Here is a 24,991-nt window from a genome sequence, read left to right as displayed (position 1 = left end):
AATTATTTTTTGGCTGTCTTATTAAGGGAAGTGCTTGCTGTTTAACCTATGACAGCTCTCAGAATGTGCAATGTCATGTCCAGACATGCATCTAGGCAGGGTGGGGGTTTCTGGTGGGAGTGTCTGTGTCTGTTGGGGGTGGGGTGGCCACTTTCTTGTCAGTCTTGACAAAGCCCCGATAGTACGCAGGGGAAACAGCTGTTTCCTTGTGTCGGCTGCTCTGTGCCATCATAGCACAGAAATGGTGTCGTGGCAATTTGCGTGAACCAGTTCTGGATTTGGAATAGATTGCTCTCTGTTGACAGTGCGAGAGAGTTTACAGGTGAAACACACCGGGATGGTCCTTGAGAAACAAGGTTCCCAGCTGATGTGTATAAAGAGCTTGGTGTTTTTTTTCTCTCACATATCCGGTGTCCCGTTTCACACGTGTTATTTTACCCTCTCTGCTTCTTGGCTGTCATTTCAATACATTCTATCAATAATCAGAAAGAGGAGAAGGAGGAGTAGGTAATGGCTTCAAGTTTAGGTTGTCCTCAACATGATATAGACAGTTGCCATGACACTATCTATTGAAGATACATTTCAGGTTCTAGAGTTCACAGGCTTTTGTTCGGTGGTAGTAGACGTATCAAATCCCTTCCGAGACCTATCAGACGGTATCTGAACAAAAAGGGACTCGGTCTGGTAGAACAGCTGATCACACACAGGGATTCTCAGTTGGGTTTTGTGGGTGTGGGAACAGGGTTAGCTGTACTAGATAAGATGATTTTGTGTATTATAGTCTCAAATGTTGCAAAATTACGTTCTCACAGAAAATGCCAAAAAATACACATTGGTGTAAATGTTATAGTTTTGATAATACCAATAATACGTAAAATAATAACCATAATACAAATAAATAAATAAATATTTCTTCATTCTGATATTCTGGTATAATGTTAAATAATGTGGTATAATATAATAGGCCATAATATAATATAATGTTAGTAAAGGTCCCATGGCATGCCACCAGGTGTGGTGTGTCACACATCTAGGTGGACACGCCCACCTGTGATGTCATAAGGGATAGATTTCCAAAACGGCTTGTACCGGCTCATAACACCCCACCTGGTGGCATGCCATGGGACCTTTAATGTAATATACCTGTACGATTTTAATCAATGATCAGGTGTTCTCCAAAAGTTCACCAAACACAATGATCAAATCCACTGCAGCAATCAATACATAAATCGAAACAGGTTAGTCAATCGATTAGCCAGATAAAGTGTTTAAATACTCTTAATGCACAGCACTCGAGAAAGACATTTTGCCAGGCTATTTATGAATGACTAAGATGAGCGGGGGCGGTCACCTGCCAGAACAATGATGTCACCTGGCACCAATTAGGGCCGGGTCAGAAACAGTAGCAGTTGCAGTACCATTTCTCAACAGAGGAGGTGTTGTACCCTCTTCTGATCTCAGTGTTTAATTGCCCTTTGTTCGAACACCCATACTACCATTCTATTTAGTATGACAGAAAAATACTTTCCCCAATACATATAATGGAAAAAGGCAGTATGCCAGAAATACCAGGATGCTTTTTGGCTGTCCTGCCCCAGAATCCTCTTTAGTGACATCAACTGTAGTATGTCCCAACTGTATGCAAACTGTGTGCAACAGTGTGTACTTTGTAAGGGTAGCTGCTGTATGTACTACAAGTGTAAAGAAAAAGTATGCGATTTTGAACGCAGCCTTAACTCTGTTATTCAAAGTGATTATGTCCATATAATCATTTAAATTATTTCTGTGTCTACACTTTTCAATTAATATTGGTGATAACATAGATACAAAAGGCATGACTGGTTGGGAAAATGAGACACCCAAATTAAACAAGTATTTATTATATTAGGTGCTGGGCATCCACCTGCTGCACACACACACACACACACACACACACGCACACACACGCACACACACACGCACACACACACGCACACACACACACACACACACACACACACACACACACACACGCACACACACACACACACACACACACACAAACACATGCCCTTACGTACAGTTTCACAGACACACATCTCGCTTGGACAAAGACACCCACACACTTTCTCACACACATACGCACACACACACACACACACAGTATATTCAAGAGCTAAGTAAGGATTTGCGTTGGGATTATGTTTTCTAACGTACACCATCACTAGCTGTAATCCACTTTAACAGCACGCTATTAGCCCACATCGTACCGTACAACACAGTAATGCAGCATTACTCTAAGCTACAAATACTTTGAGGGAAGCACAAAATTAGCAGGCCACACTTGGGGAACAGTCGCCCTCGTGCCATGGCGTGACGTGGGTACCGTCGATCAAGCGGGGAGAACGACGTATGATTTATAGGTCTGAATGCTGAATCATCGAAATGCGCCACACACATCTCGCGTCTCGTTTTTTACCACAAGGGCATAAAGGGGAACAAGGTTAGGGAGCGGCTTTTACGTCAGGCGTCTTCTGTGTCTCGCAATGTGACCAAATTGCTATTAGTGCCTAGCAACAAATCCTGGTGCTTTGAAAAACAGGGTGGCTTAGTCCAACCTCTTGTTTACACACTGATGGCTGTGGCAAAGTCTAACGTGGTGGAATCACTCCAACGCAATGCCTGACAGTTGATATTTAAACAAAGAATTGGCTCGGACCTTCATTCGATTTATTTTTTTATGAAATACCTAACCGCCTTTCGTTGTTTGTCATCTTTGAATTGGATATCAAGTGATGAAATTAAATGAATGATGTCATGGCAAAAGACGCCGAGTTAAATCCATTGCCGTTGTCACAGTAATCCAGTGACTCAACACCTGAAATAAGCCCTGCGGAATTAACCGGGGACTCCCTGTACAACTTCAATAATCTATAACTCCCATGGCATGTCTGTCACCTGTGACTCCCCAGTTTTAAAATGACACTCTCAAACATGTTGTTGGCCTGGTGGCAAATCGGCCACTGTTTTGCCTGAGGAGCAAAGCATGCAAATCCATGCAAACAAAGATGGCCATCACCAAGTGCTGGACGCGTCGGAAGACCTTTGTTCTCCTTCGGACCGCGGCCCACTCCGAGACAGTTCATCAGCTGGGGTCTGGAGTGTTTCGAAGGAGGCCGTCACATAAACAACCAGTGGGGGGGGGGAGTGTGGGGGGGGGGGGGGGGGGGGGGGAGGGGGGATATCACAGCATGACCACGTGTTTACAGAAGGACAATCAAGGCAGCGTGAGGAAGAGGAGGATGGGGGGTGACGGAGTAGAGAGACAGGGAGAGGGGGGGGGGGGGGGGGGGGGTCCATGGAGGACAACCTTAGTATTGTACCCCCCACATACCCCCCCCCCCCTCCCTTGCCCCTCTATCGCCACATAAAGGCCTGATTATTACACCCGGTTGGGCCAGCAGAGTGGACAGACACACTGGACCCAGTATATAGCCTCTCTCCCCCCTGTGCCCACAGAGCTGCAGGCTTCCCCTCCAGTCCCCCTCCCCCCCCCCACCCCCCGCCTGGTTCATTTAGGGGAAGGACCGGCCGTTTTGGAGAGCCACTGTGGGAAAGTCATTAAAGTGTAAAGGATCTCCCGTTTGGTTCTTCAGGGACAAGGGGGGGGATGGTGGATGGTAATGAGAGGTAACACCGACCGGCCACCCCCCCCCCCCCCCCCCTCCCCCAGCCAGTGCCATGTGCGGCACTAGCTGCTGCCATGGGGAGCCCGTGAGCTTCGTTTGGATGAAGGGCTTCCTCTTCCCCTCCTTCCCTGTCTTACAGGTGGCTGCTGCCCACCAGTCGCCCACTAAATCAGCCCCTTTTCTCTCAACTGGAAGCAGCCTTCTCCTTAAGGCTTCAGGGCTGTGATGGGTGGGTTTTTTTTTTGTGGTTGTTGCGGTGGGGGGACGGAGGGGGAGGGAAGTGGGAAGTTTGGAATGTCGTTGGGTTTATGTGTTTTTTACTGTCATGGTGGCACACTGTAAAAGGAGAGGTAGCAGACACGTGTTAGGCATCAGAAGACGCTCAAAGCCACTAGGGGACACGGGAGGGATACGGTGTCCCATTTAATCAGAGGAATTCTCCTGTTTCAGCTCATCTCACTTTACACGCCGTGGTCACACTGTGCGGGAGAAAGGCTAGACGGAGACCAGGCGGTGTGAACCCTTCAAGTCAGTCCTGGATAGAAACCATAGAGCATCACTAACTGTATAGCATCACCCTAAGCCACAAACAACAGACTTAACAGTAATAAAGGGACAGGTGGCCAAATCGCTGTTTACGCCGAAGTCGGAACAGGGAAGACAGGCCTTTATGACAGTCCATTTTTTTCGCCATGCTCATCGGAAAAATAACAACTTTTATTGTACGAGACCTTATTTGCTTATATTGGATCATAAAACAATACTGGTCTGTTTCCTGAACATCCCTGAACCGGGATGTTCAGGGAGGGAGTATAGGGCAATGTTGCGATGACATTTTCTGATAAATGATTAATTACCAATGCATTGCGGATCTTGGAATTATGGCAACTTTATTTGTGGCACAGAAAAAATAACTGGTCTGAAGCGGTCTGCTGCACATCCTAGAACAAAATGTTTTTCATCCATTGTCCGTGCTTCTTTGCAGAGCCAGAGCCCTCTGTTGGCATAAGGCAGTACTGCATGTTGTTGACAACCCGTTCTTGCACCCCACAAATTCCCTGCTTGACATTAGTACATAATGTTCAATTATGATTTAAAGTTTGGACGTTAACTCCTCAAAACAATCATGACCACATTTTTCAATGCATGCATGTAGTTTATTATTTCCAAACAGTGACTTGTAAGGGTAACAGTCTCTGTAAATCATGTCAGAAACTGAATCTGTATTGACTGTACTGCCGTGTTAATTAAGTTGAACAAGTACAAGTCAGGGTTAGATAAACATGATAAAAAACCATCTCAAACAGAAAGAAAGAAAGCATACAGAAAGTAACACAGGTCAATAAACACTGATATAAAATATAAACATTTTCCATAAGAACCAAACAAAAGAGATGTACAGTTTGTGCAAAAATGTGCCAAATACAGACCATAAAATGTGCATAAGAAGTTCAAGTCTCAAGTCTACCGTATGGCCAATGTGCGAGGAATACGCTGCAGAGAACTGTGCATTAAAGTGATGCCTGGGGACAGATGTGGGGACCTGACTAATGGATCGTGTGTCTGGGGGTTTGGGGTCCGTTTGGGACCCCGACCTGGTTTATGAGGTGGGGGTAAACTGTTTTTGTGGCTCGCAAGAGATCACGTTTTTTATGTTGTTGTTGAAACGTGCAGGCTTTCCTGTCCTTTTGCGATTCATATTTACCTGGTAGGGAGTCTGAAACCTAGTAGGCTATTTTTAGTATGTGTGTGGTATCGATTTGTGTGAATAAACCCCAGTCGCGTGTGTGGCGTAAACAACACAGCACAGATAACAGAACATAACAGAATAAGGTCAAAAACAGTCAACAGTTGCATAATCGATAGTCAGAAAAGAGTCATGGCAACCACTTATCCCTGATTCATGCGAAATCAAGCTTGGCTGATGCTTTGCTATGGGAAGTACTTGATTGATCCAGCTGTATCAACGCTTTTCACACAACAACAACCAGACCCAGACAGGCTGCTAGGGTCCATGGAGCCCTTGCTTCTCTGATCAGTCAGAGAGCAAACAGCAAGAGCCAGGAGATTGTATTCAGCCAGAACTTCCCTTGGGCTCCAGTGTCCCCCCCCCCCCCCCCCCCCTACACAACTGTTTATGTTTTCTTATCCCATCGCCCCTATAGACTTGTTCAATGGGGGGGGGGGGGGGGGGGTTATGCAACAGCCGGCTCATTCGAATAAATTGACCTATAATGGCTGTGAATAGCGAGGGGGTCGCGTGGGCCCAGCCAGCCGTCGGGTCTACTCATTGGTATTCGGCGAGCTGTGGGATTACGATTAAAGAGACTTGGTGTTTTCCATCATGCTCCCCTCAAACCTTGCAGGATCTTTTCCTCTGTCCGTCTTCCTCAGTCCTGGGGCCCCTGTCTGGCTGAAGAGCTGACAGCAGGGCCCCGGTAGTCCAACACAGCCTGCCTGTGCCTGGGGGCAGTCGCACATTTCAATTGAACTGGTTTCGGAAAACATCTCATCAACAAGTCCTGATGGGCCCATTCGTTCTGATGGGTGTATGGGTTCTGATGAGTTTGAGTGTGTTTTTTCTCTGTGTGCGTCTGTATGCGTATGTGTGTGTGTGTGTGTGTGTGTGTGTGTGTGTGTGTGTGTGTGTGTGTGTGTGTGTGTGTGTGTGTGTGTGTGTGTGTGTGTGTGTGTGTGTGTGTGTGTGTGTGTGTATTAGGAACGTCACCAATCTAAAGAACACCTATAGCTATAACCATGAAACAACAATTTTGAGCTTAGACTGCATTGCTCCTTCAAGCCCACGCTCTTCGGAATTCCCCAACAGCCCCGGTAGTGAGACGATTTGTACTCGTTCACTCCTTCATCATTCGTCCTGGACCAGCCAGGAGACCAACAGCGTGCAGTCACAGTGCATGCCAACACCGGGGGACTCTGATCGGTTTCTCCATTCGGCCTAGCCCTTTGTTAGGGATGGTGAAGTGGGTTACTGCGTTACGTAACATGCTGTCTGCTCTCATCCATCCTCAGCGAGTCGTCTTCCCCCTCGTCCCTTCGGCTTGATTATTCTCTCTGCTCCCTCAGCCCCCTCCCCCTCCCCACCCCCCTCCCCAGCCCCACCCCTCTCTGAGCCTCAGTCAACCTCCAGCTTTCTTGCACGCACACACAGATGCACTAACACACACATGCACACTTACATTTACACTTACAACAAATGCATTTACACTGCAGACACTAACACACTATACAAAATTGCAGGAATTCATGCACAAAGATACACATCCATGCATATATATATATATATACATGGAAAAACACATACATGGATGCACACACACACACACACACACGCACACGAACAAGGCACATTCATGAACAAACACACATATTTACGAATGTGCACACAAACACACACACACACACACACACACACACACACTTCCACACCCACGCATGCCACATGCTCAAAGAGACATATCCATGCATGCAAATACACATGCATATACATGGGCAAATACAGATACACACCCATTCATGAACACACACGTGAACACTTACTCACGCTGAAATGCACACACACACACACACACACACACACACACACACACACACACACACACACACACACACACACACACACACACACACACACACACACACACACACACACACACACACACACACACACACACACACACACACACACACACACACACACACACACACACACACACACACACTGCAGGCATGGGAATCTGCCGGGATCCGGTTGAGACCAGAAGGGTTGTTGTCCTTCCCAGCATGTTAAGTTTGTAGGCGAGCGCTTGTGATTGCAGGTGTGCATCAAATATTGCACACATATTTGTTTTTGAGTGTGTGTGCGTTCATGCATGGGTACATGCTTGTGTCAATAATATATGCATGTTTATTTGGTTATTCTCTTGTGTGTGCCTGTGACAGTGCTCAGCTTTGCCCTGTCAGTGTCTCGTCAGTGCAAGCTATCACTCTGCGACCGATACCAGAAAAGTAAAATGATTGCTCTTATCTAGGCTTATCCAAGGCCTATCTCCCCAATGCCGTCATCACGTTGCACGCTGCAATCTCCTGTAATGTAGCCTCCACCCGATGGACAATCAAATACAGTCTATAGGCACAAACCTCATGTATCCATGATTCTTGTTGGTAGTATGAAGCACACATTCTATCACAGGAATGATACTGCCTGACCATCCAGGCACTGCGACATGAAGGCCTACATACGGATGCCTGGGTATTAAGAAAGAGCCAATGTGTGACCATGCTGGGATGGGGGGGAAGGGGTCATTGTTTATGACTGCTCTCATAAAATAGCCCTTTACAGCATGTAGCCACAGTTAAGGTTTGTACGTCACAAGTGTGATGCGTTCACATTGTCTGCCACCTCATTCTGCCATTTTCGTCAAGGACCCCTTCAAGCACTTCCATCCTAATCCCCCCTCTCCAGACACACACACTCACACAGAGCACCACAATCACAACCAAGGCCTCAAGATTACATCGCCACTTGGATTACATCATCGGGAATTCATTACGTTCCAGATTCATTTTTTTCGTACATCAAGCGCAAAACACTAACATTTTGGTTGAAATACCAAATTGGTATTCCAGGAAAGCGCATCACAGAGTCAAAGAGAAAGAAAACAGTGGAAACCATGGACTTTGACAACACAGTCTCATGAGTCTCATGATTCTCATGGCGCGCCTGTTCTGATTGGGGATGTAGCGTGAAGGCCCGCTCCACTCACCGTGTCAGCGTTTCATTCAGGATGAGTAAGGCGAAGCAGGGTCCTAAACGCTGACCTTCGCCCAGTGATTCAAAAGGAGCATAAACTTGTGAACCTGGTAACCCCGTGCCACCGGACAGTCAATCATTGGCAACAGACGTCTGACTCTTTATTTCTGACCTGGCATCCCGTGGAGCGACATAGCAGGGCATGCGTGTGAGATTAAGAGTGAGAGTGAAAGAGAGAGAGGTGGAGTGCGTGTGAGTAAGATAGAAAGTGAGATAGAGAGAGGTGAGTGTGTGTGTGTGTGTGAGAGAGAGAGTCGGAGAGAAGGTGTGTGTGTATGCGTGTGTGAGTGATAGCGAGCGTGAGAGAGAGGACAGTGGAAGTGTGTAGAGAGACAAAGTGTGTGTGTGTGTGTCTGTTTGTGTGTGCTTGAGGGAGAATGTGATATAGAGAGAGAGGTAGTTGTGTGTGTGTGTGTGTGTGTGTGTGTGTGTGTGTGTGTGTGTGTGTGTGTGTGTGTGTGTGTGTGTGTGTGTGTGTGTGTGTGTGTGTGTGTGTGTGTGTGTGTGTGTGTGTGTATCTGTGAGAGTGAGAGAGTTCAGGGCTCCTCTTGTGTTTCCTCCTGTCATTGTTAACTGTTCTAGTACAAGTGAGCTGTAGAAAATCCCATTATCTCGTCTTGGCCAGGGTCCCTGGTTGGCTTCACCCAGCTGGGGCCCCAGAATCCCAGATACACCTGCACGTGTTCGCAGAGCCCTCAGACTGTTAATCAAGACATCATTAAACCATGAACAGGGATTCAGGGATTCATGAGGAATTTGCTAACTCACCAACTATGCACAATCATTAATCTAACCACCGCTGCCCCTTGCTTTCTGCACTGCATACTTTATCATTTATTCACTATAAAATGTTATTGCTCCTTCCCCTTCAGATTCACTGACGTTTCCTTGACCTTGGTGCTATCTTTGCGAATCAGTTTATTTCCCTTTTCCCCCTGACCACCCACACATTTGCTGGAACCCATCACATTGTCACAGAGTACCATCCTATTCTATACACTGCAATAGTTCAAGTACCACTTGGTGTAAATTATTAGTGATTGTGGTGAACTTCCTCCTCCCATTGTAAAGCTAAATATCGATCTCATGTACAGTGTAGTTGCAGTATACAAAGCAACTAACAGGAGAAAGCTATACCGAATAGTGTACTCTGTAACACAGACCTGAAAAGAAGGTGGATATGGTGTTTGGAAATACAGACCCTAACGCTGTTTTAAATCATGACACATAGACATACCTAAAATTACATTTATGGAACACAGATAAAACATATGTGGAGAGATCACACCGTCTATTTCTTTGATGTGGCCTGTATATTGGAGGGAATGACGAGCTAGGTGGACTATATGAGGCCGGATTCTCTAGTAGCAGTAGAACACGATGTGCTTTAGGTCGAGATAATTAGGGAAGGAATGAAAGAAAGGAAGGGGTTTAAGACTCGTCGAATATTTAAAAAACCGGGGAACTCTTTTTATTGGTAGGGCAAGGGGGACACCTAGTGGATTATGGCAGTAATGGATGCGTTACGACAAATACCGTATTTAAAGCTCAATTACTTTGAGAAGTACCATGCAATGTCATTTCACTGCAATTTATTTACAAAGAAGTGAAATAATAATTAGGAGCCTACTGCTCCTAGATCAGCTGACAGCTAGTCTGGAAATGGTTCTCTGAGGTTGTCCGTCATTCTGAGAGATTAACCTTTCGATGTAATGTTGTTTTTTATCATTTGGATAGAGAAAATAGGTAGAGTTGTCCCTTGGTCGAACCTAATTCTAAGACTTGAGTAGGCCTACTTATTATAAAAATCCACCCATTGGTCATGGGGTACGTTCAAGAGGGTTTTAGGCTGCCTAGCCTACTGTCCAAACAGTAGCCTACCATTCGCATACATCATGCGTATTGGCCATTATCTGAACAACAAAAGATTCAACAAATCTGAAATAGGTAGGCTCGTCATGTTTGGACACAAATTGACATTTCAATACCAAAGTACCTAAATTAATACCTTCAGACTATATATTTTTCTCATATAAAACTATGTAGGCCTATTGCGTGCATTGGCATTTGGTTGCATTTGAACACATCACGCCCGTCCTACGTCAACTTCATTGGCTTCCAGTAAAACAACGCATACATTTCAAGATCCTCCTCACCACCTACAAAGCCGAACACGCTCCACTGTTGCCAACACCCTCATCCCCATCACCAGGACCAAATACCGCACCATAGGGGACAGAGCCTTTGCCATCGCCGCCCCTACCCTCTGGAACTCCATCCCCCTGGCCATCCGTAACTCTGATTCACTGCAGTGACAGTCTTTCAAAAGTCATCTCAAAACACATCTCTTCAACATCACTTACAACACCTGACAAAAAATGTCCACCCTCTCTCTTTCTCACTGTCCTATCTTTCTCTGTATTGTTGTTTTTGGAGTATTTGTATGTATGTATGCATGTATGTACTGTACTGTTCATTTGTATCCTTTTTGTTTTGTGTTTTTTGTAAAGCGTCTTTGGGTACCGAGAAAAGCGCTATATAAAACCTATGTATTATTATTATTATTAAAAGGACAAAACAAGGAATAGTAGCATATTTAGTATATAGTTATCGAATGTAAACCAGTACGGTTTCCACAGAGGTCAAAGACGACCACAATTCGGGTCAGTATTATCAACAATTTATTTCAAATGAAGAGCTCTTGATATTTGCATAGCAACAAAATCCAATTCTGAACATAATTCATTTCAAACTACCAATGATGAGACGATGAAAAGTAACAATATAATTTCCCACGTATTGTTATGGATTGAAATAACGATAAACAAGAATAGAAATTCCTAGTCCGGTTAGATCTTTCAATTGACACCAGTCACCAGACTTAATTTAGTATACTTTATCCTAAATGACATTCAGCAGGTCACCAATGGTCTTGATTGCTTGCGTCAGCTGGACATGGTGGCAGAAACTTCAAAGTTAGTTTAGAGCTATTTGATGTATTATATAATAGGTATGATATGGTTCTTTATATACATTTTAGTGTCATGCATGTCTGATTACGGAAATGGTAAAACATAACAGGATGGTATCCATTAAAACTAAAACATAAATGGCAACTTGTATGATAGACTGAATATTTTACATGATGGGCCCAGTTAATAAACCCAATTGGAAAAAATTATTAATACACCATTTTCAAAATGTACCCCAATACCTACTTTATTATATCCATTCAGCTCTGGTAAAATCAGTTTGGATGTTAGATATGTGACATTTAAACAATTAAATGGATCTTAGTGTTGATTTGGACGTTCATTCCAAGGCCTTCCTCTACGACGTCCTCCTATGTTTCCTGACTTTTGACACATTTCCTCTTCTTAGCCTCCTCCTCATGGTCACTGTCGGCGTCGCTCTCAGAATCCTTCTCTACAATATAATCGGTCTTGGATCTCTGGCTGGCTTTCCGTTTGCTCTTACTCACTTCCTTGCTCCCCTCCCTCTTGTCCTCTTCTGTCAGTTCAGGGGATGGATCCCCGTCACTCCAATCACTATCACCGTCAATGTCCTCGGAAGAGTCTCTCCTGAACCAGCCCTTCCCCGACGCCTCGGCTGCGGCGGTGGTGGTGGTGGTGGTTGGGTCCGGGGCCTCCCCTTGCACGACGGGAACAGCGCTTGTAGCTGCGTTTCTTTTGGGCCTTCCTTTGGGTCGACCCAAGGTTTCCCGCAGCGTCCTATTGCTCCGCGGCGCGGGTCCACTGGGATCGGAAGCTCCCTCTTTATGGTACCTCACAACGTGACTCTTCAGGCTCACGTTGTGATTGAAGCTCTTGTCACAGTGCTGGCACTGGAAGGGCTTCTCCCCGGTGTGCACACGCAGGTGGGATTTAAGGTGGCCCGGCTGGTTGAAGGAGCGACTGCAGAACTCACACACGTGCTGCCTCATACCAGTGTGCACCACGATGTGTCGTTCCATGTGGTTCTCATTGCGGAACTCCATCGGACAATGGGGACATGTATATCTTTTGGGGCCCCGGTGTCCTTTCAAGTGTTGGTTGCGGGCAAGGATTTTGGTAAACGCCTCGGAACAGTCAGGGCATTTGTATGGTTTATAACAGGGGGCGTGGGCTTCCTCATGGGCATGTTTGTCAAGTTTTGTTTTAAAGGGGGCCAAACAGAACTTGCAGAGGTGCTTATAGCTTTCCTTGTGGATCGCGCTATGGAGTTTGAGGGAGTTTGCGTCCACGCATCTCTTGCCACAATCGTTGCAGGAAAACGGTTTGATTTTATACTCGCATGTATGCGCCTTGCTGGTATAGAAAAAGGCACCGCATTCTGGACAAAGTTCACGGGTCTTTTTGTTTTTAGGCAATTCAGATTCCGAATCTGAGCCGCTTTCACCCGAGCCGCTTTCACCCGAGCCGCTTTCACCCGAGCCGCTTTCACCCGAGTCTTCACTCAATCGATCCGAATCGTGGCTTTGCCAGTCTGAATCGCAGTCATCCTTCTCCTCTTCATCTTCTTCTTCCTCTTCTTCTTCACTTGGAGAGTTGTTCTCTACTTCAGCTTCCTCTCCTTCTTCATTTGAACCATTGTTTTCCTCATCAAAGTTAAACTCTGATAGGTCAAAGGTTAGCTCAGGGCAGCTCTCCACACATGGTGCAGTCTGCAAGAGAAATGGTAGTGATCGATCAATGCCAAGCATACACGTAAATTAATGATATAAAAAAATATCACCGTTTTTGTAATATTAATGATATTACAAAAACTGGAAAAAAAAACAACAAAGACAGAAAACTTATTTAACAACAGAGCGGATGCTCCTAAAGTGTAAGCGCCAATGGGCCTCAACAGGCTTTAGATCAGTGTTTTTTCAACTTGCGCCAAGTATACCAATGGTGGTGCACGAGGGTACTCCAGTTGGTAAATGGAATTTAATTCTTTAAAGACGCATACAAATATATAGAAAACGATATACAAGACAATACATACATTATAATTAAAAGTGTAACATAATCTGGCTTTAATAGTGTTTATAAGGAAGGGGGGTTAATATAGGGGGGCCCAGAAGAGATTTATGTATGTGTAGCAACGCCCCTGGTGGCCACACATGTTTAGATGAGCCGCAATCCCCCACACGGCTCGAAAGCCCTTAGCTATTAAAAGGAACTTCATCCATTTGCATTAAGCATTGTATCGTTAGAAACCCAGTGATATTTGGGATTGGTCGTGCATCATTCCCTCATTTCCCCCTGAGACAGGAGAGATCTTATCCGCATCTACCTCTAACACTTCCTGCTTTAGATGATGCAAAATTACGGTTATTGTGTCATTTAAAGCAGGAAGTGTAAGAGTTTCCTCATTTACAAACCCGTCTATAGGGGGTGGGACCAACTGACGCTACAGACCTATTAAAGATCAGTGCCAGTGGGTGGGACTTCACTTGAAACCTGCAGAAACTAACAACTGCCATTAGACTTCTTGGAATCTGATATGGAAGATGGAGATTTCAAAGATCTGATGCTCGATACAGATGTAAGTGGCTACTTTTACAAGCTGCAATATAGCGACTCTCATCCTAAGTATGACCTCTTCCCATCTTCCTGTTCCTAATAAACTCTTGCCAAGAGTTCTGTTCTTTTCTCCATATGCACGTTCTCAATAGCATGGTGCAAGTACGGCTTCTGAATGGTTTGAAACCAGTCTGAGAGTTCTGTGTATGTGCCGCCCCTGAACAGAACAGCTGCAGCTGAAAGGAGATTTACCTCTGGTTCTTCTGTTAGGTCAGGTGAAGTTGCACAAGTTCCAGAATGTCCCCCAAGACACATCCATTTCACCGTCCTCCTCCCAGAATCAAAGATGATCTCTGAAGAGGTCGGTTGCCCGCACATCTGGCAAACACCTTTATCTTCTGATGACGACAATTTGGGGCTTTTGACGGTTTCACCAACTTCAAGGATGCTTGCACTGGTATTGAGGCCAGGGGCACTTGGGCATGGTGACTATAAAACAAACGAGGCTTATTTTCAATGTTAAATTCCACTAATTTTACATATATTTCACATACAGAAGTTTTAGAATTCTATTAGAGACAATATGCTGTACAAACTTACAAACTGTGCTTGGACAGCGGGAAGATTCATGCCTGGTGTTGACAACATTGGTGCTGACTGAAGTTCCACATCGTCTTCCGATGACGACAATAAAGCAGCAGCAGACGTCCTTCTAGTCTGAAATGACATATGCTCAATAACATTAAAAACATTCGAATATCATCAAACTAGCACAAGTGAAACAAGGTGGATTTACATCAATAACAGCAAAGTATATAGAACATAGCATTGTAAGTGTATATCTAACGTTATATTGCTAACTTTGCTTCTTCACTGCTGACGAGTAGTTTTAGCGACGCAGACACATTATCGTGTGTTCCTGAAACCTCGAACGCCAGAATTCAGAGTCGAAAGTCGAAGATCTCCCATCTTTCTTGCGGCATTTCTCGAAGGCACGCCCCCTTTATGTTTTCATCTTTTGAAAATCTTATTGTGCGTTTTATTATCCATCCGTCTCGGAGGTCCGAGGACGTTGCCTAGCGACACGCATGAACACGCCCCTTTTCCTCGGATGGCGGACTCGGTTGAACGGCCGCGCAAAATTCCGAGACAGAATTCAAGATGGCTGCGCCCTGTGTGACTTGAAGTATGAACTGTTTTCATTGTGCTTGTACCGCTTTGGTGGTTTAAATGGCAATTTCAATCACTCGTATTAATGCACCTTACTGCGTTCGTATCTCTGCCTTGAAGGGTGGGGTGGGCGTGACGTAACATCCTAGGTCCGTGAGAGCGGTGATGACGCTCTCAACAAAATGGCTGCGCCCATGAAGATTTTAATTTTTTTGTATTTGTACCACGTAGGTGATTTTAATGTATTTTAAATGCTCTTACACACTTGATTACATTGCTACTTTATTCCGGTCACCAATTTATACATTGCAAGGTCTTGCTGTGCGTGCAATACAATGTAAAGTTGTGTTGTTTGTTTTCGGGCTGGTTTGCTAAAGAGGCTAATGTAGTTAACGATAAACAACGACTAGCCAATATCATGCCACAATCACAAAGACGAACGGGAACGCTATGAATGGAAGTGACGTGCAAACGTTCAACTCGGAAGGCTGGCGTCCGAGGATTCAGGAATACACCATTAGAACAACATGCGACAAAACAAATGCGAAAGACTGGAGATTTACTTTGTAAACAGCCAACTTATATACAACTCATGAGATGTGCTGCTTAACTGCAGACGACTGCACCCTTGTGCGTTATCATTAATAGAGTCGAGTTAGTCTTACCTTCAGGCAAATGCGTTTACCGCCGCTAGTTCCAGACGTCCCAGGCTGTTCATCTTGATCTGGAAAGGTAAATATCGATGGAATGGCGGTATTCAAAAGAGCGGCTCTCTTCATTCCTAGGGCATTGAATTCGAAGTCTTCCGGCTTGAAATGGATACTGCAAACCTTCTGTTGTTTAATAGCTTCTATGTCTTCTCCAATTTTCGGGTGATTGATCATCCGGAGCCACTGTTTGCATCGCTCCGAATCTCTAGGTAGGTTGTGAAAACTTACTGCTCGTCCTTTCCTTGTCTTGTTTGTACATCTCGGCACCATGCAATAGTTCACCATTTTGAAAGAAATACAAATGAGGTAGATGGAAGAGCGATGTCTCTGATACGCGGACACCTAGATCAGTGGGATTGGCCGGCGGAGCGGTGCATTGTGGGAGTTGTTGTGTTTAATCCACAAGCGCCTAAAGGTCTCTCGGGCTGTTTCCAAAAGTGAAGGCTGCAACCTTGCTAGAACCAACCCCCCAGGAACATGATGTTCCCCAGGCCCCCGGGAAAAGTGCATACTTCCGCAATCCACCAGTGCCCAGCGGCCAAGCCTGGTATTGCGAGTAGGGTCTGTCTGCGTCCTGCAAGACGGAGCAATAGTATCTGTCTGCGTCGTGCAAGACGGAGGCGTAACTTGTAGTAGGAGGCGTAACTTGTAGTCGGAGGAGGCGTAATTTGTAGTAGGAGGCGTAACTTGTAGTCGGAGGCGTAAAACCACAACTCGGACCTCAAATATTAGGCCTTATGTAAAAAAAATGCACCCGACCCGCTCATTTAAAAATATGCTCTTCATTAGCTTAATCTTGATATGCTCTTGATTAGCTTAATCATAGCCTTACTTGAAACTGACATCCCTGAGTCATATGTATTTAAGAAAAGTAGCCTATTACAATTTTACAATGACATGTAATGCATAGCCGTTTAACGTGGGGAACCTGCTTAAGTTTAGCCTACTTAATCCCTTTATACCTTTAACAAAAAGACTGCAATTCAAAGAATTAAAGACAGCAGATTAATAATTCAAATAATTTTATTGAATACATATTGTTATTGATCGCATGCTGCATGTTTTCAAGGTCCTGCATGAGATAGAGAACAATTAATTAAAATAAATATTCTGATAGAAACAAGACAAGAACAATGTCACTAACATGAGGATAGTTATGAGAAAGCCTTCATATTATAGCGTTCACATTACAAGCCCTCATTTTATATATACTTTTCAAGGTCCTGCATGAGATAGAAAACAATGAATTAAAATAAATATTCTGATAGAAACAAGACAAGAACAATGTCACTGACATGAGGACAGTTATGAGAAAGCCTTCATATTACAGCGTTCACATTACAAGCCCTCATTTTATATATATTTGCCAGTCTTCAATACATGGATTTCTCAGGTACGTCATCACTATTACACTGTGCAAACTCGGGGCAGAAAGAAGCAAGCAACATCTACTAGCCTGTACAGTATAGAGTATTTTGTGACTGTTCAGTGCGAACTAACTTCACCAAGGTGGCGAAAGCTGGGGTTTCTTCCAACGTTAAAACAGTAGGCCTAAGCGTTCGAACATTTCGTAAAGAATGTTAAACAGTATCACAACCACAAGTAGTCTGTCCTAGTTCTAGAGTTCATTAAGCTTGTAAAAACAAAAAAAAATCATACTTGTTAATCCACTTCTTTTTACTTACCGACATAAATATCTGAAGATCCGACCTCAAGGAAGATCTTGTGTTAACCGTGATTTACAAGGCTTTTTTTTTTACCGCGAAAAGGGAAGATCTCGCGTGGACCGCGATTTAGAAAAGTACAAGTTACGCCTCCTAGTACAAGTTACGCCTCCTACTACAAGTTACGCCCACTACAAGTTACGCCTCCGTCTGAGTAGGGTCTGCCTGCGTCCTGCAAGACAAAATTGCAGCACTAACCAATGAAAGTCGCCGGCAGGGGGTGCATTTTTCAAACGACACTGCTGCAATTTTGTCCCGCCCACGGATGCCTCATACGGATACAAATCACTTTTGCTACACATGTACCACCTAGACGTGTTGCAAAACTAACTGCAAAAAAACCCACAGCTGAGACTTGCAGGAGCAGATTCGAGCAGTTGTAACGATGGACTTGTGCTCGCTCATTAAAGGTGGGGTATGGAATTCTCTTTTTTGGCCATTTTTGCAAAATTACTTGAAATCCTTATCATAACCCACTTACAGCCACTGAGTTAGTAGTACTGACATGAAAATGAAACAAGTGAATCATCTGTGGAACGGGCAGGGCTCGAAAAACTCCAGCCAATGATTTCCAGAACCACCGAGTGGCATTGGACAGTAAGTACGTCAATCAAACGGTCGTACTGCACTCCCCCTCCCCCGCTCCTCGCGCGTGACCCCTTCGTGCACTACTCAAAGCTCGTGATCCAGAGCAAGCTTCTGTTTGTTATTATCCTGTGGTAGCTACTGGAGCTAGCTAACTAGCTAATCCACATTTCGACCTAGCACTAGAAGGCAACCCTAAACTCCAACCTAGCTAGCCTGGCTCGCTCTCGCGCATCTGTGTTCGCGCTCGTGCATGATTGCGCGTCCATGTACTCGAAATGGGTGGAGTCAGAGTCAGCGTTGAAGGAGAAGGGGTAGGACCATTCGAGTTGTGTATTTTCAAAATCTGCTGGCGTTTCGCAAATCCCATACCCAACCTTTAAAATGCTGAATCAACATAGCGTTCTATATCATTTTATTTGTGAGGAAATTTTGCACAGATGAGCAACTTCTGATGCATTAGTTCAAAATTTGGGTTTACGAATGCACACATTTTGGGCATGTTCTCAGATTATGAAGCACCGGTGTGCAAATGTGTTTTGCACCAACTACGCTGCAATGATTGTAGCAAAATGATTATTTGTGCACCTGTAACACAGACTTGCGTACTCGTAGACCCTATTTTGTGTTTACAAGGGTAGATAAAATATTTACGACTTCAAATGTACTGTTACACATTTGTGACTTTAGAGTACACATGCAAAATAAATATATACGATTTCAAATTTACTGTGACTTTAGTGTACGCATTCAAAATATGCAGTTACAGGTGCTAAAGACTTATGCTACAATAATACCTTCATATTTTCTAGGCCTACTTACGTTTACTACGTTGTTGGTGTTATGTTATATGGAGCAATCTTGCATATTTATGAAGTTCCCAGATCAATAATGTTCTATCTCCTTTTATTTGAACTGCCTGTATGTCCTCTTGATTATAGTGTTAAATGGTTAGGGTTATCAGTTATACTAGACATCTTTAATCTAGTAGGCCTGATTTGTTCTGAATATTGAAATAAAAAGATGGTCATAATTGAGGTCGTTCAGATCTGATGGGTCTGTGTATATATGTGGTCATTTGATTCTCGTTTTCAGAAACAGAGAAACAGACAAATATATTAAAAAACGAGTTATAATTAAGATTTTTGTTTTAAAATCAAAAATGAAAATTTAAATACAAGGTGTTCTTCTTTATAAAGTCAAAAATGGACAAACTAATCCAAAATAATAAGATAAATCACATATATTTTTTATTATTGTTAAATAATAATTGTTGCCCAGATGGCAGGAGGAGTGTAATTTAAAGATAGAGAATCATCGGGGGGGTTAGTAACTTAAACTTCCTTCGGTAAGCAATGCGAGTGTGCTCGTTAGGGATGCTACAATGCTAACAATGCTAGAAAACGCGAATATTTCTGCATCCGGTACGTCACGGACTAGGGTGTGTATAGGCGCCCATGATGCGGAACCAAATCTCTCCTTGATGTTCCCCTGCGCCATTGAGCAGTTTTCATAGGAATGAATGGGCGCCATTTTGGAATCCGCTGTCCATTCTTTAATAGGTCCATGGCTAGAACACTTCCTTGCTAGTCGCGAGATGAGGCTAGAGTGCTGGCTAGAGTGCTGCCTAGCGTTTTGCGTTCAGAGTTTGGAACGACTTGCTAGTGTGGAAGCGCTTCTGCTTCCGATCTTTAATACTGCTCCAGTGGTAAATATTGTAATAGTAGTTTGTTTAAACACCAGCTAACTACATATTAAAACAAATCAATCCATGCAAAATATAGCCTATCATTACGTTGCAAAAACGTTTGAAAAAAATCATACAGGTAATTTTTTTGCAATTACCTGACTAATCTATAAAAAGCAATACGGCACAAAATATTTCTGAAAAACGTTCAAAAACTTCACTTATGTAAAGCAATGTGTATTGCTTTGCAGACCTAATTTGTAAATACCCAGCGCAGCGTGTGAACACAAAGGATTGTGGGCATTTTGGCTCGTTGAGGATCCATCTATGCATCCTTGAAAAATCTCGAAATTCTCAAAAATAAAGGACGTGAAAAGGGCGCGAGTTTCTGAGTGTTCTCAACATTGGAACAGTGCTTGTCGGCATTTTATTATGTAGCATCCTTAAAAGGGCGGCCTTTGAGTATGCTTACTTTGGGAAACAGCCACTGTGTGCCTTTTCTGGGTCAAGAAGGCACCAAATTAGAATTTTTGTTACTATTCGTCTACATATATGACCCACTTTCAATACAGATTCCCGTTTCCACTGCTCCTTTAACAGAACCTACCGTATTTACCATTTTGTAGTACCCTTACAGCGCCTAGTAATAAAGTATCAAGTTTTCGTACCTTTTACATTTTTCGGGCCGAATCCAGCAACGAATGTCTACTTTTAAAGCATGATTGTACTTGATAACGTGTTTGAGTTTTACATTAGTTAGCTAGGCTAGCTTATCTCCACCGGGCGCTTGTTCTGTGGCAGTGATGTCTCCCTGGATGAATCCCTCGGACTGTTAAAGGTCCATGGAAAGACGGACGGGATTGCGTTCTCTTTGAGCATGGTCTTTGATCTGGCCGCCGTCATTTAATCAGTGTAGTGATTTTTGAAGTCATTGACTGGCAAGCAGTGAATCCCACCTTTTATTCCTGTACACCCTTGGACTGAACAGTGCAACGGCACAGTTTCTACTTAAAATGTCACAACACTATAAGGCATGCAGCCTTCTGCAACAGTACAGATCACTGTTTTGGAAAGCTCAGTTTGAAATGATGCACAGCTGATGCAACAGGCTCACCTGCTAATGATGTGTGCATGCATTTCTCAAACTGTGGTACGCGTACCTACGCATACTCTGTTTAGTTTGTGCATAAGTATAAAAGCATTGTAATAAAACATAGTATGTATAGTGACACACAAAGAATGCAATTCTTTTTTGCAGAATTAAGACTAACTAAACAAATATATTGCTGCATGTTTGAGGCATCTAACATTAATAAGTAAAAGTGCTTGTTAGCGACAACACATGACAGCTCTTTCAACGGAGCCACATAAATATTGGCAGCTGATCATGTCATCTGCATCTCAAGAATTTTGTAAGAGATTCTGTTGACATGTGAATACTATGTTGCAGGAGAGTGATAGCTCCTCATTGGATCTCTCAATGTCAACTGTTGAGGATACCTGGAGTCTCCCCAATAGCAGTGTCCATTCTGCACATACCTCAACGATAGTGTAAATATGTATACTACTATTACATATCCTCTTGCCCATAGGGTTCTAAATTAGGTATTCATATCTTTCCTCATTCCTTATCCTGTTTATAACCACTTGCACTTGGATATTAACACCAATGTGAAGGACATAGGCTGGTTAATGTCCAGAATCTGAGTTAATGCATTTGTAACTGCGAGTAAGGAGAGGTGGAGAGGGAGAGTAGTATCAGAAAGGGAGGTAAGAGTTGGAAACTGAGGAAGAATGAAACGTAAGAGGTGGAGTGAGGAAGGAAAGGTTGGAGGTGATCAAAGAGAAATAACTAAAAGTCAGAGGTGAAACGAGGAAAAAGGAAAGGAAATAATATTAATCTAAAAAATAATAAAAATGATCTAAAGTTCATTCACTCTCTGTGTATAGATCAGGCTGCAGGCTAACATTCTGACAGCATGCATGAAAATAAGTATTAATGGTCCACTTGTAAACGAATGAAACCCCCCCCCCCCCCCACCCCCGGTCAAACTGCAACCCACACCACCTTAACTAACACATTTTCTGCGGGGAAACCCGGGTTTTACTACCTCTTGAGGAAAATATGCATTTTATTTTTTTACCTGTGGCCCTGTGTCTAACTGTTTGGTCCATTACAGATCAGTCTTTATTTTTCTTATTGTTTTGTGTTTAGTGCTCATGGAGGCACTTTTTAATATCCGGCCCAGTATTATGAACCTAACATTACATTCCATGTTTGTGATGGAAAAATAGCATGTGTTTATGTATGCATGCAGACACAAATGATCAGCTGATCTGTAAGAGGCTTTATTGATCTTTTAAAAGGTTAACACTGTTTGAAATATTTTCTTATTTTTTTTCAAATTGAAATTTGCACAAAAATATGGAAACTTTCAGTCGTTTCTTCAGACACTTTGATGTACGTAATAAAATATACAATATACACAAAATACACAGTAAATCATTAAGCATAGCAGGACGACATACAAAGTCATAAATTGCACAGTTTCATTGTATATTTCCCACTCCTACACTGGAGAAGTAGGACACTGGTGCTGGGCAAAAGCTAATGGTCCAATTACTGAGCTTAAAAAATGCATGCTTTTCGCATTGTTTCTCCATCATTATATTAATCTTCCGATATCTGCCATTATCCCAGCAAGACTGAAAACACCAGAGCCAGAGAGTGAAAATGTCATTACACCCGGTAATATAGCCCTCGATATCCTGATCTCTCAGTTCTAAGGCAATTTTCATTTCACAGGCAAATCAGGCATAGGATGTCTATTTTCTTAGCCAATCAGGCTTATGAGCTGATAAGGAAACATCCGAGAGAAAGGCGTCCAGATACTGCATATGCCATCAGTCACAGAATCTGGCTTCCTATCGCTACATTGGATGTCATGGCTTGGCACGCACATGCTGTATAGTCTTGGACTTAGCTCCTGCTTGTCACTCCCCCTCAGCCCCTCAAATCAAGCTCTGCTTCCTCACGATATGTATTGATGGATGGACGGATGGGTGGATGGCTGTGCCCATTTCCCAGTGTCCCAAGGCTTTAACATTGTTTTTTCCCGACTACACCGGGGGCATTAGCGAGATACACACCATGCACACGTGACAAAGGGATGTACTTCATAGATTGGCAATGGTAGAACACACAGTGAGCTATAGATGGGGAATCTGTTTCTCTGTCGGTCAGAATAACACATGGGCTGTGGCACCAACTGCTACAATGTCTTCATCAAATATATATATTCCAAAAAGTGGCACATATAGTTAGTTATGTGACATTCAAATGTGTGCCTTTCATGAGTGAAAATACAGTGGAATCCACAATGACCAACCTGGACACAGTGACAACAAAAACATAGTAAGCCTACACACACCACAACGTGCTTCACAATCTATTTTATATGTAGGAATTCGGACACACATCGAATGTACCCCATCGAACGACACATGGCATGAGTTCATAAAAAGAATAACTTTTAAATGTCATCGGTTTCAGCTCCGAGCTTCTCTGTCGATGCTCACGTCTGGTTGGATAATATTGCTTTGAGATCCCAGTGACCCTATTCTGTTATTTTCACTGTCTGCGACTCCCACCCCCGCCCTCCCTTCCCTCCTAAATCTAAAAAGCTAAATGTCACCACTACGCCTTTCAGCTCAGGTCTTCATCACCGGCGGCTTGGCAGCTAATCTTTGAACCAATCAGTGGCGATGTGACTTAACGGGGTAGTCCGAGGCCATACGTCTAGCAGTTCTCCTGGAACTCCCCTTGGGGACTTTGTTTTGTTTCTTTTGCCAATTGATGGGAAATGCATGGCATGGTTTAAGACACGTTCTGCAATTGCATGCTGCTGGAAGGGCTTACTTAGACATGTGGGGACAGTGCTCAAAGAAAACAACACCAAGAGAGATCAAAACACTCGGATGTTTCATTGAGATAGCTTGACGCTAGTGCTACACTGTGACATAAAGGAAGAATAAATAAATACAAATCCCATAAGTAAGAACGCTGATGCTGTTAACACCTGTGTTGTCCTACAGAGACCGTCCCTCCACCAGCGACCCGTTGATTTCCAAGCCTCCCCCGGCTCCTCCCCCTTGAGGCGGCCCGCGTCCGTCCTCTACGACGCCTCCTCCCGCGGCAGGTTGAGCCTCACCTCCCCCCCCCCCGACGACGACGACGCCGCCGCCGAGTAGAAGGCGGCGGCGACGGCGTCGGACGACACCCCCCCTCCGTCCGCCTCGGTGGTGAACACCTTACAGTCGGCCGGGCCCTCCCCCTCCGCGGGGCTGGAGGCGCGGGGGGAGGAGCCCGGCGAGGAGGTGGGGCTGAGCTGCACCGCCGTGGTGTCCTGCAGCGTGTGCTCGCTTGTCTCGATCTCGAAGGTGGCGCCGCCGGCCAGCCCGCCGGCCCCCATCAGCCCGGCCCCCCGGCCCCCGCCCACCTTGGCCCGCAGCGAGCCCTGGGCGGGGGGCAGGCGGCTGCACACGCAGCACGCCCCGAAGAAGGAGAAGGCCACCAGCAGCAGGATGGGGCCGATGATGATGGGCGGGTTCCCGGACGGCAGCAGGGTGCTGAAGGCGAAGGCCCCCACCAGGGTGATGTTCATGCCCGCCAGCATGATGCACAGGCCGCAGGCGCAGCACAGCGCCGGAGAGGGCAGGCCTTGGGGGCGGGACGTCCGCCGCCTCCTGGCCTCCGTCGGGGTCGAGCCCTTCTTGGGGACCGGGGTGATCACCATGGTGGTGCTCCACGCCCAACAGCCACCTCCTTGGGATGCCCTTCCTGGGTCTCTGGGTGTTGTTCTCTCTGGGTCTCTAGTGTTGTTCTCTCTAGTCTCTAGTGTTGTCTCTCTACTGTTATCCCCCTAGGTCTCTAGTGTTGTCCTCTCTGGTCTCTAGTGGTGTCCTCTCTAGTGTTGTCCTCTCTGTGTCTCTAGTGCTGTCCTCTCTGGTCTCTAGTGCTGTCCTCTCTGTGTCTCTAGTGCTGCCCTCTCTAGTGCTGTCCTCTCTGTGTCTCTAGTGTTGTCCTCTCTGTGTCTCTAGTGTTGT

General features: G+C 44.6%; 2 protein-coding genes across 4 annotated transcripts; both read right to left on the bottom strand.

The window, feature by feature from the left end:
* Positions 1-11,163: 11,163 nt before the first annotated feature.
* Positions 11,164-16,511, bottom strand: LOC132462669 (zinc finger protein 3 homolog). Of its 3 annotated transcripts, XM_060058334.1 has the most exons (5): positions 15,845-16,507; positions 14,610-14,726; positions 14,262-14,498; positions 12,913-13,162; positions 11,164-12,882 (listed from the first exon to the last, which is right to left on the bottom strand). In XM_060058334.1, the coding sequence occupies exons 1-5, from the start codon at positions 16,172-16,174 to the stop codon at positions 11,843-11,845; spliced, it is 1,974 nt and encodes a 657-aa protein (XP_059914317.1). In that variant the 5' UTR covers positions 16,175-16,507; the 3' UTR covers positions 11,164-11,842. The 3 variants fall into 3 exon arrangements, with proteins under 3 accessions (XP_059914317.1, XP_059914316.1, XP_059914318.1); XM_060058333.1 differs by having other exon boundaries at positions 11,164-13,162; positions 15,845-16,511; XM_060058335.1 differs by having other exon boundaries at positions 11,164-13,162; positions 15,865-16,511.
* Positions 16,512-22,218: 5,707 nt separating this feature from the next.
* tmem275a (transmembrane protein 275a) lies at positions 22,219-24,681 on the bottom strand. The gene has a single exon (XM_060058336.1). The coding sequence runs from the start codon at positions 24,679-24,681 to the stop codon at positions 24,061-24,063; it is 621 nt and encodes a 206-aa protein (XP_059914319.1). The 3' UTR covers positions 22,219-24,060.
* Positions 24,682-24,991: the final 310 nt, after the last annotated feature.

The sequence above is a fragment of the Gadus macrocephalus genome, chromosome 8, assembly GCF_031168955.1.
Source record: "Gadus macrocephalus chromosome 8, ASM3116895v1".
Classification (NCBI taxonomy): domain Eukaryota; kingdom Metazoa; phylum Chordata; class Actinopteri; order Gadiformes; family Gadidae; genus Gadus; species Gadus macrocephalus.
Note: the sequence above shows the minus strand (reverse complement) of the source record. Positions and strands in the feature narration are given on the sequence as shown.

Coding starts and splice junctions, on each gene's coding strand:
- tmem275a (XM_060058336.1), bottom strand. CDS start 24,681: ATGGTGATCACCCCGGTCCCCAAGAAGGGCTCGACCCCGACGGAGGCC.
- LOC132462669 (XM_060058333.1), bottom strand. CDS start 16,174: ATGGTGAACTATTGCATGGTGCCGAGATGTACAAACAAGACAAGGAAA. Junction 14,727..15,844: donor GTAAACGCATTTGCCTGAAG/GTAAGACTAACT, acceptor ATGTCATTTCAG/ACTAGAAGGACGTCTGCTGC. Junction 13,163..14,261: donor ACCTAACAGAAGAACCAGAG/GTAAATCTCCTT, acceptor TTTCTCTTGCAG/ACTGCACCATGTGTGGAGAG.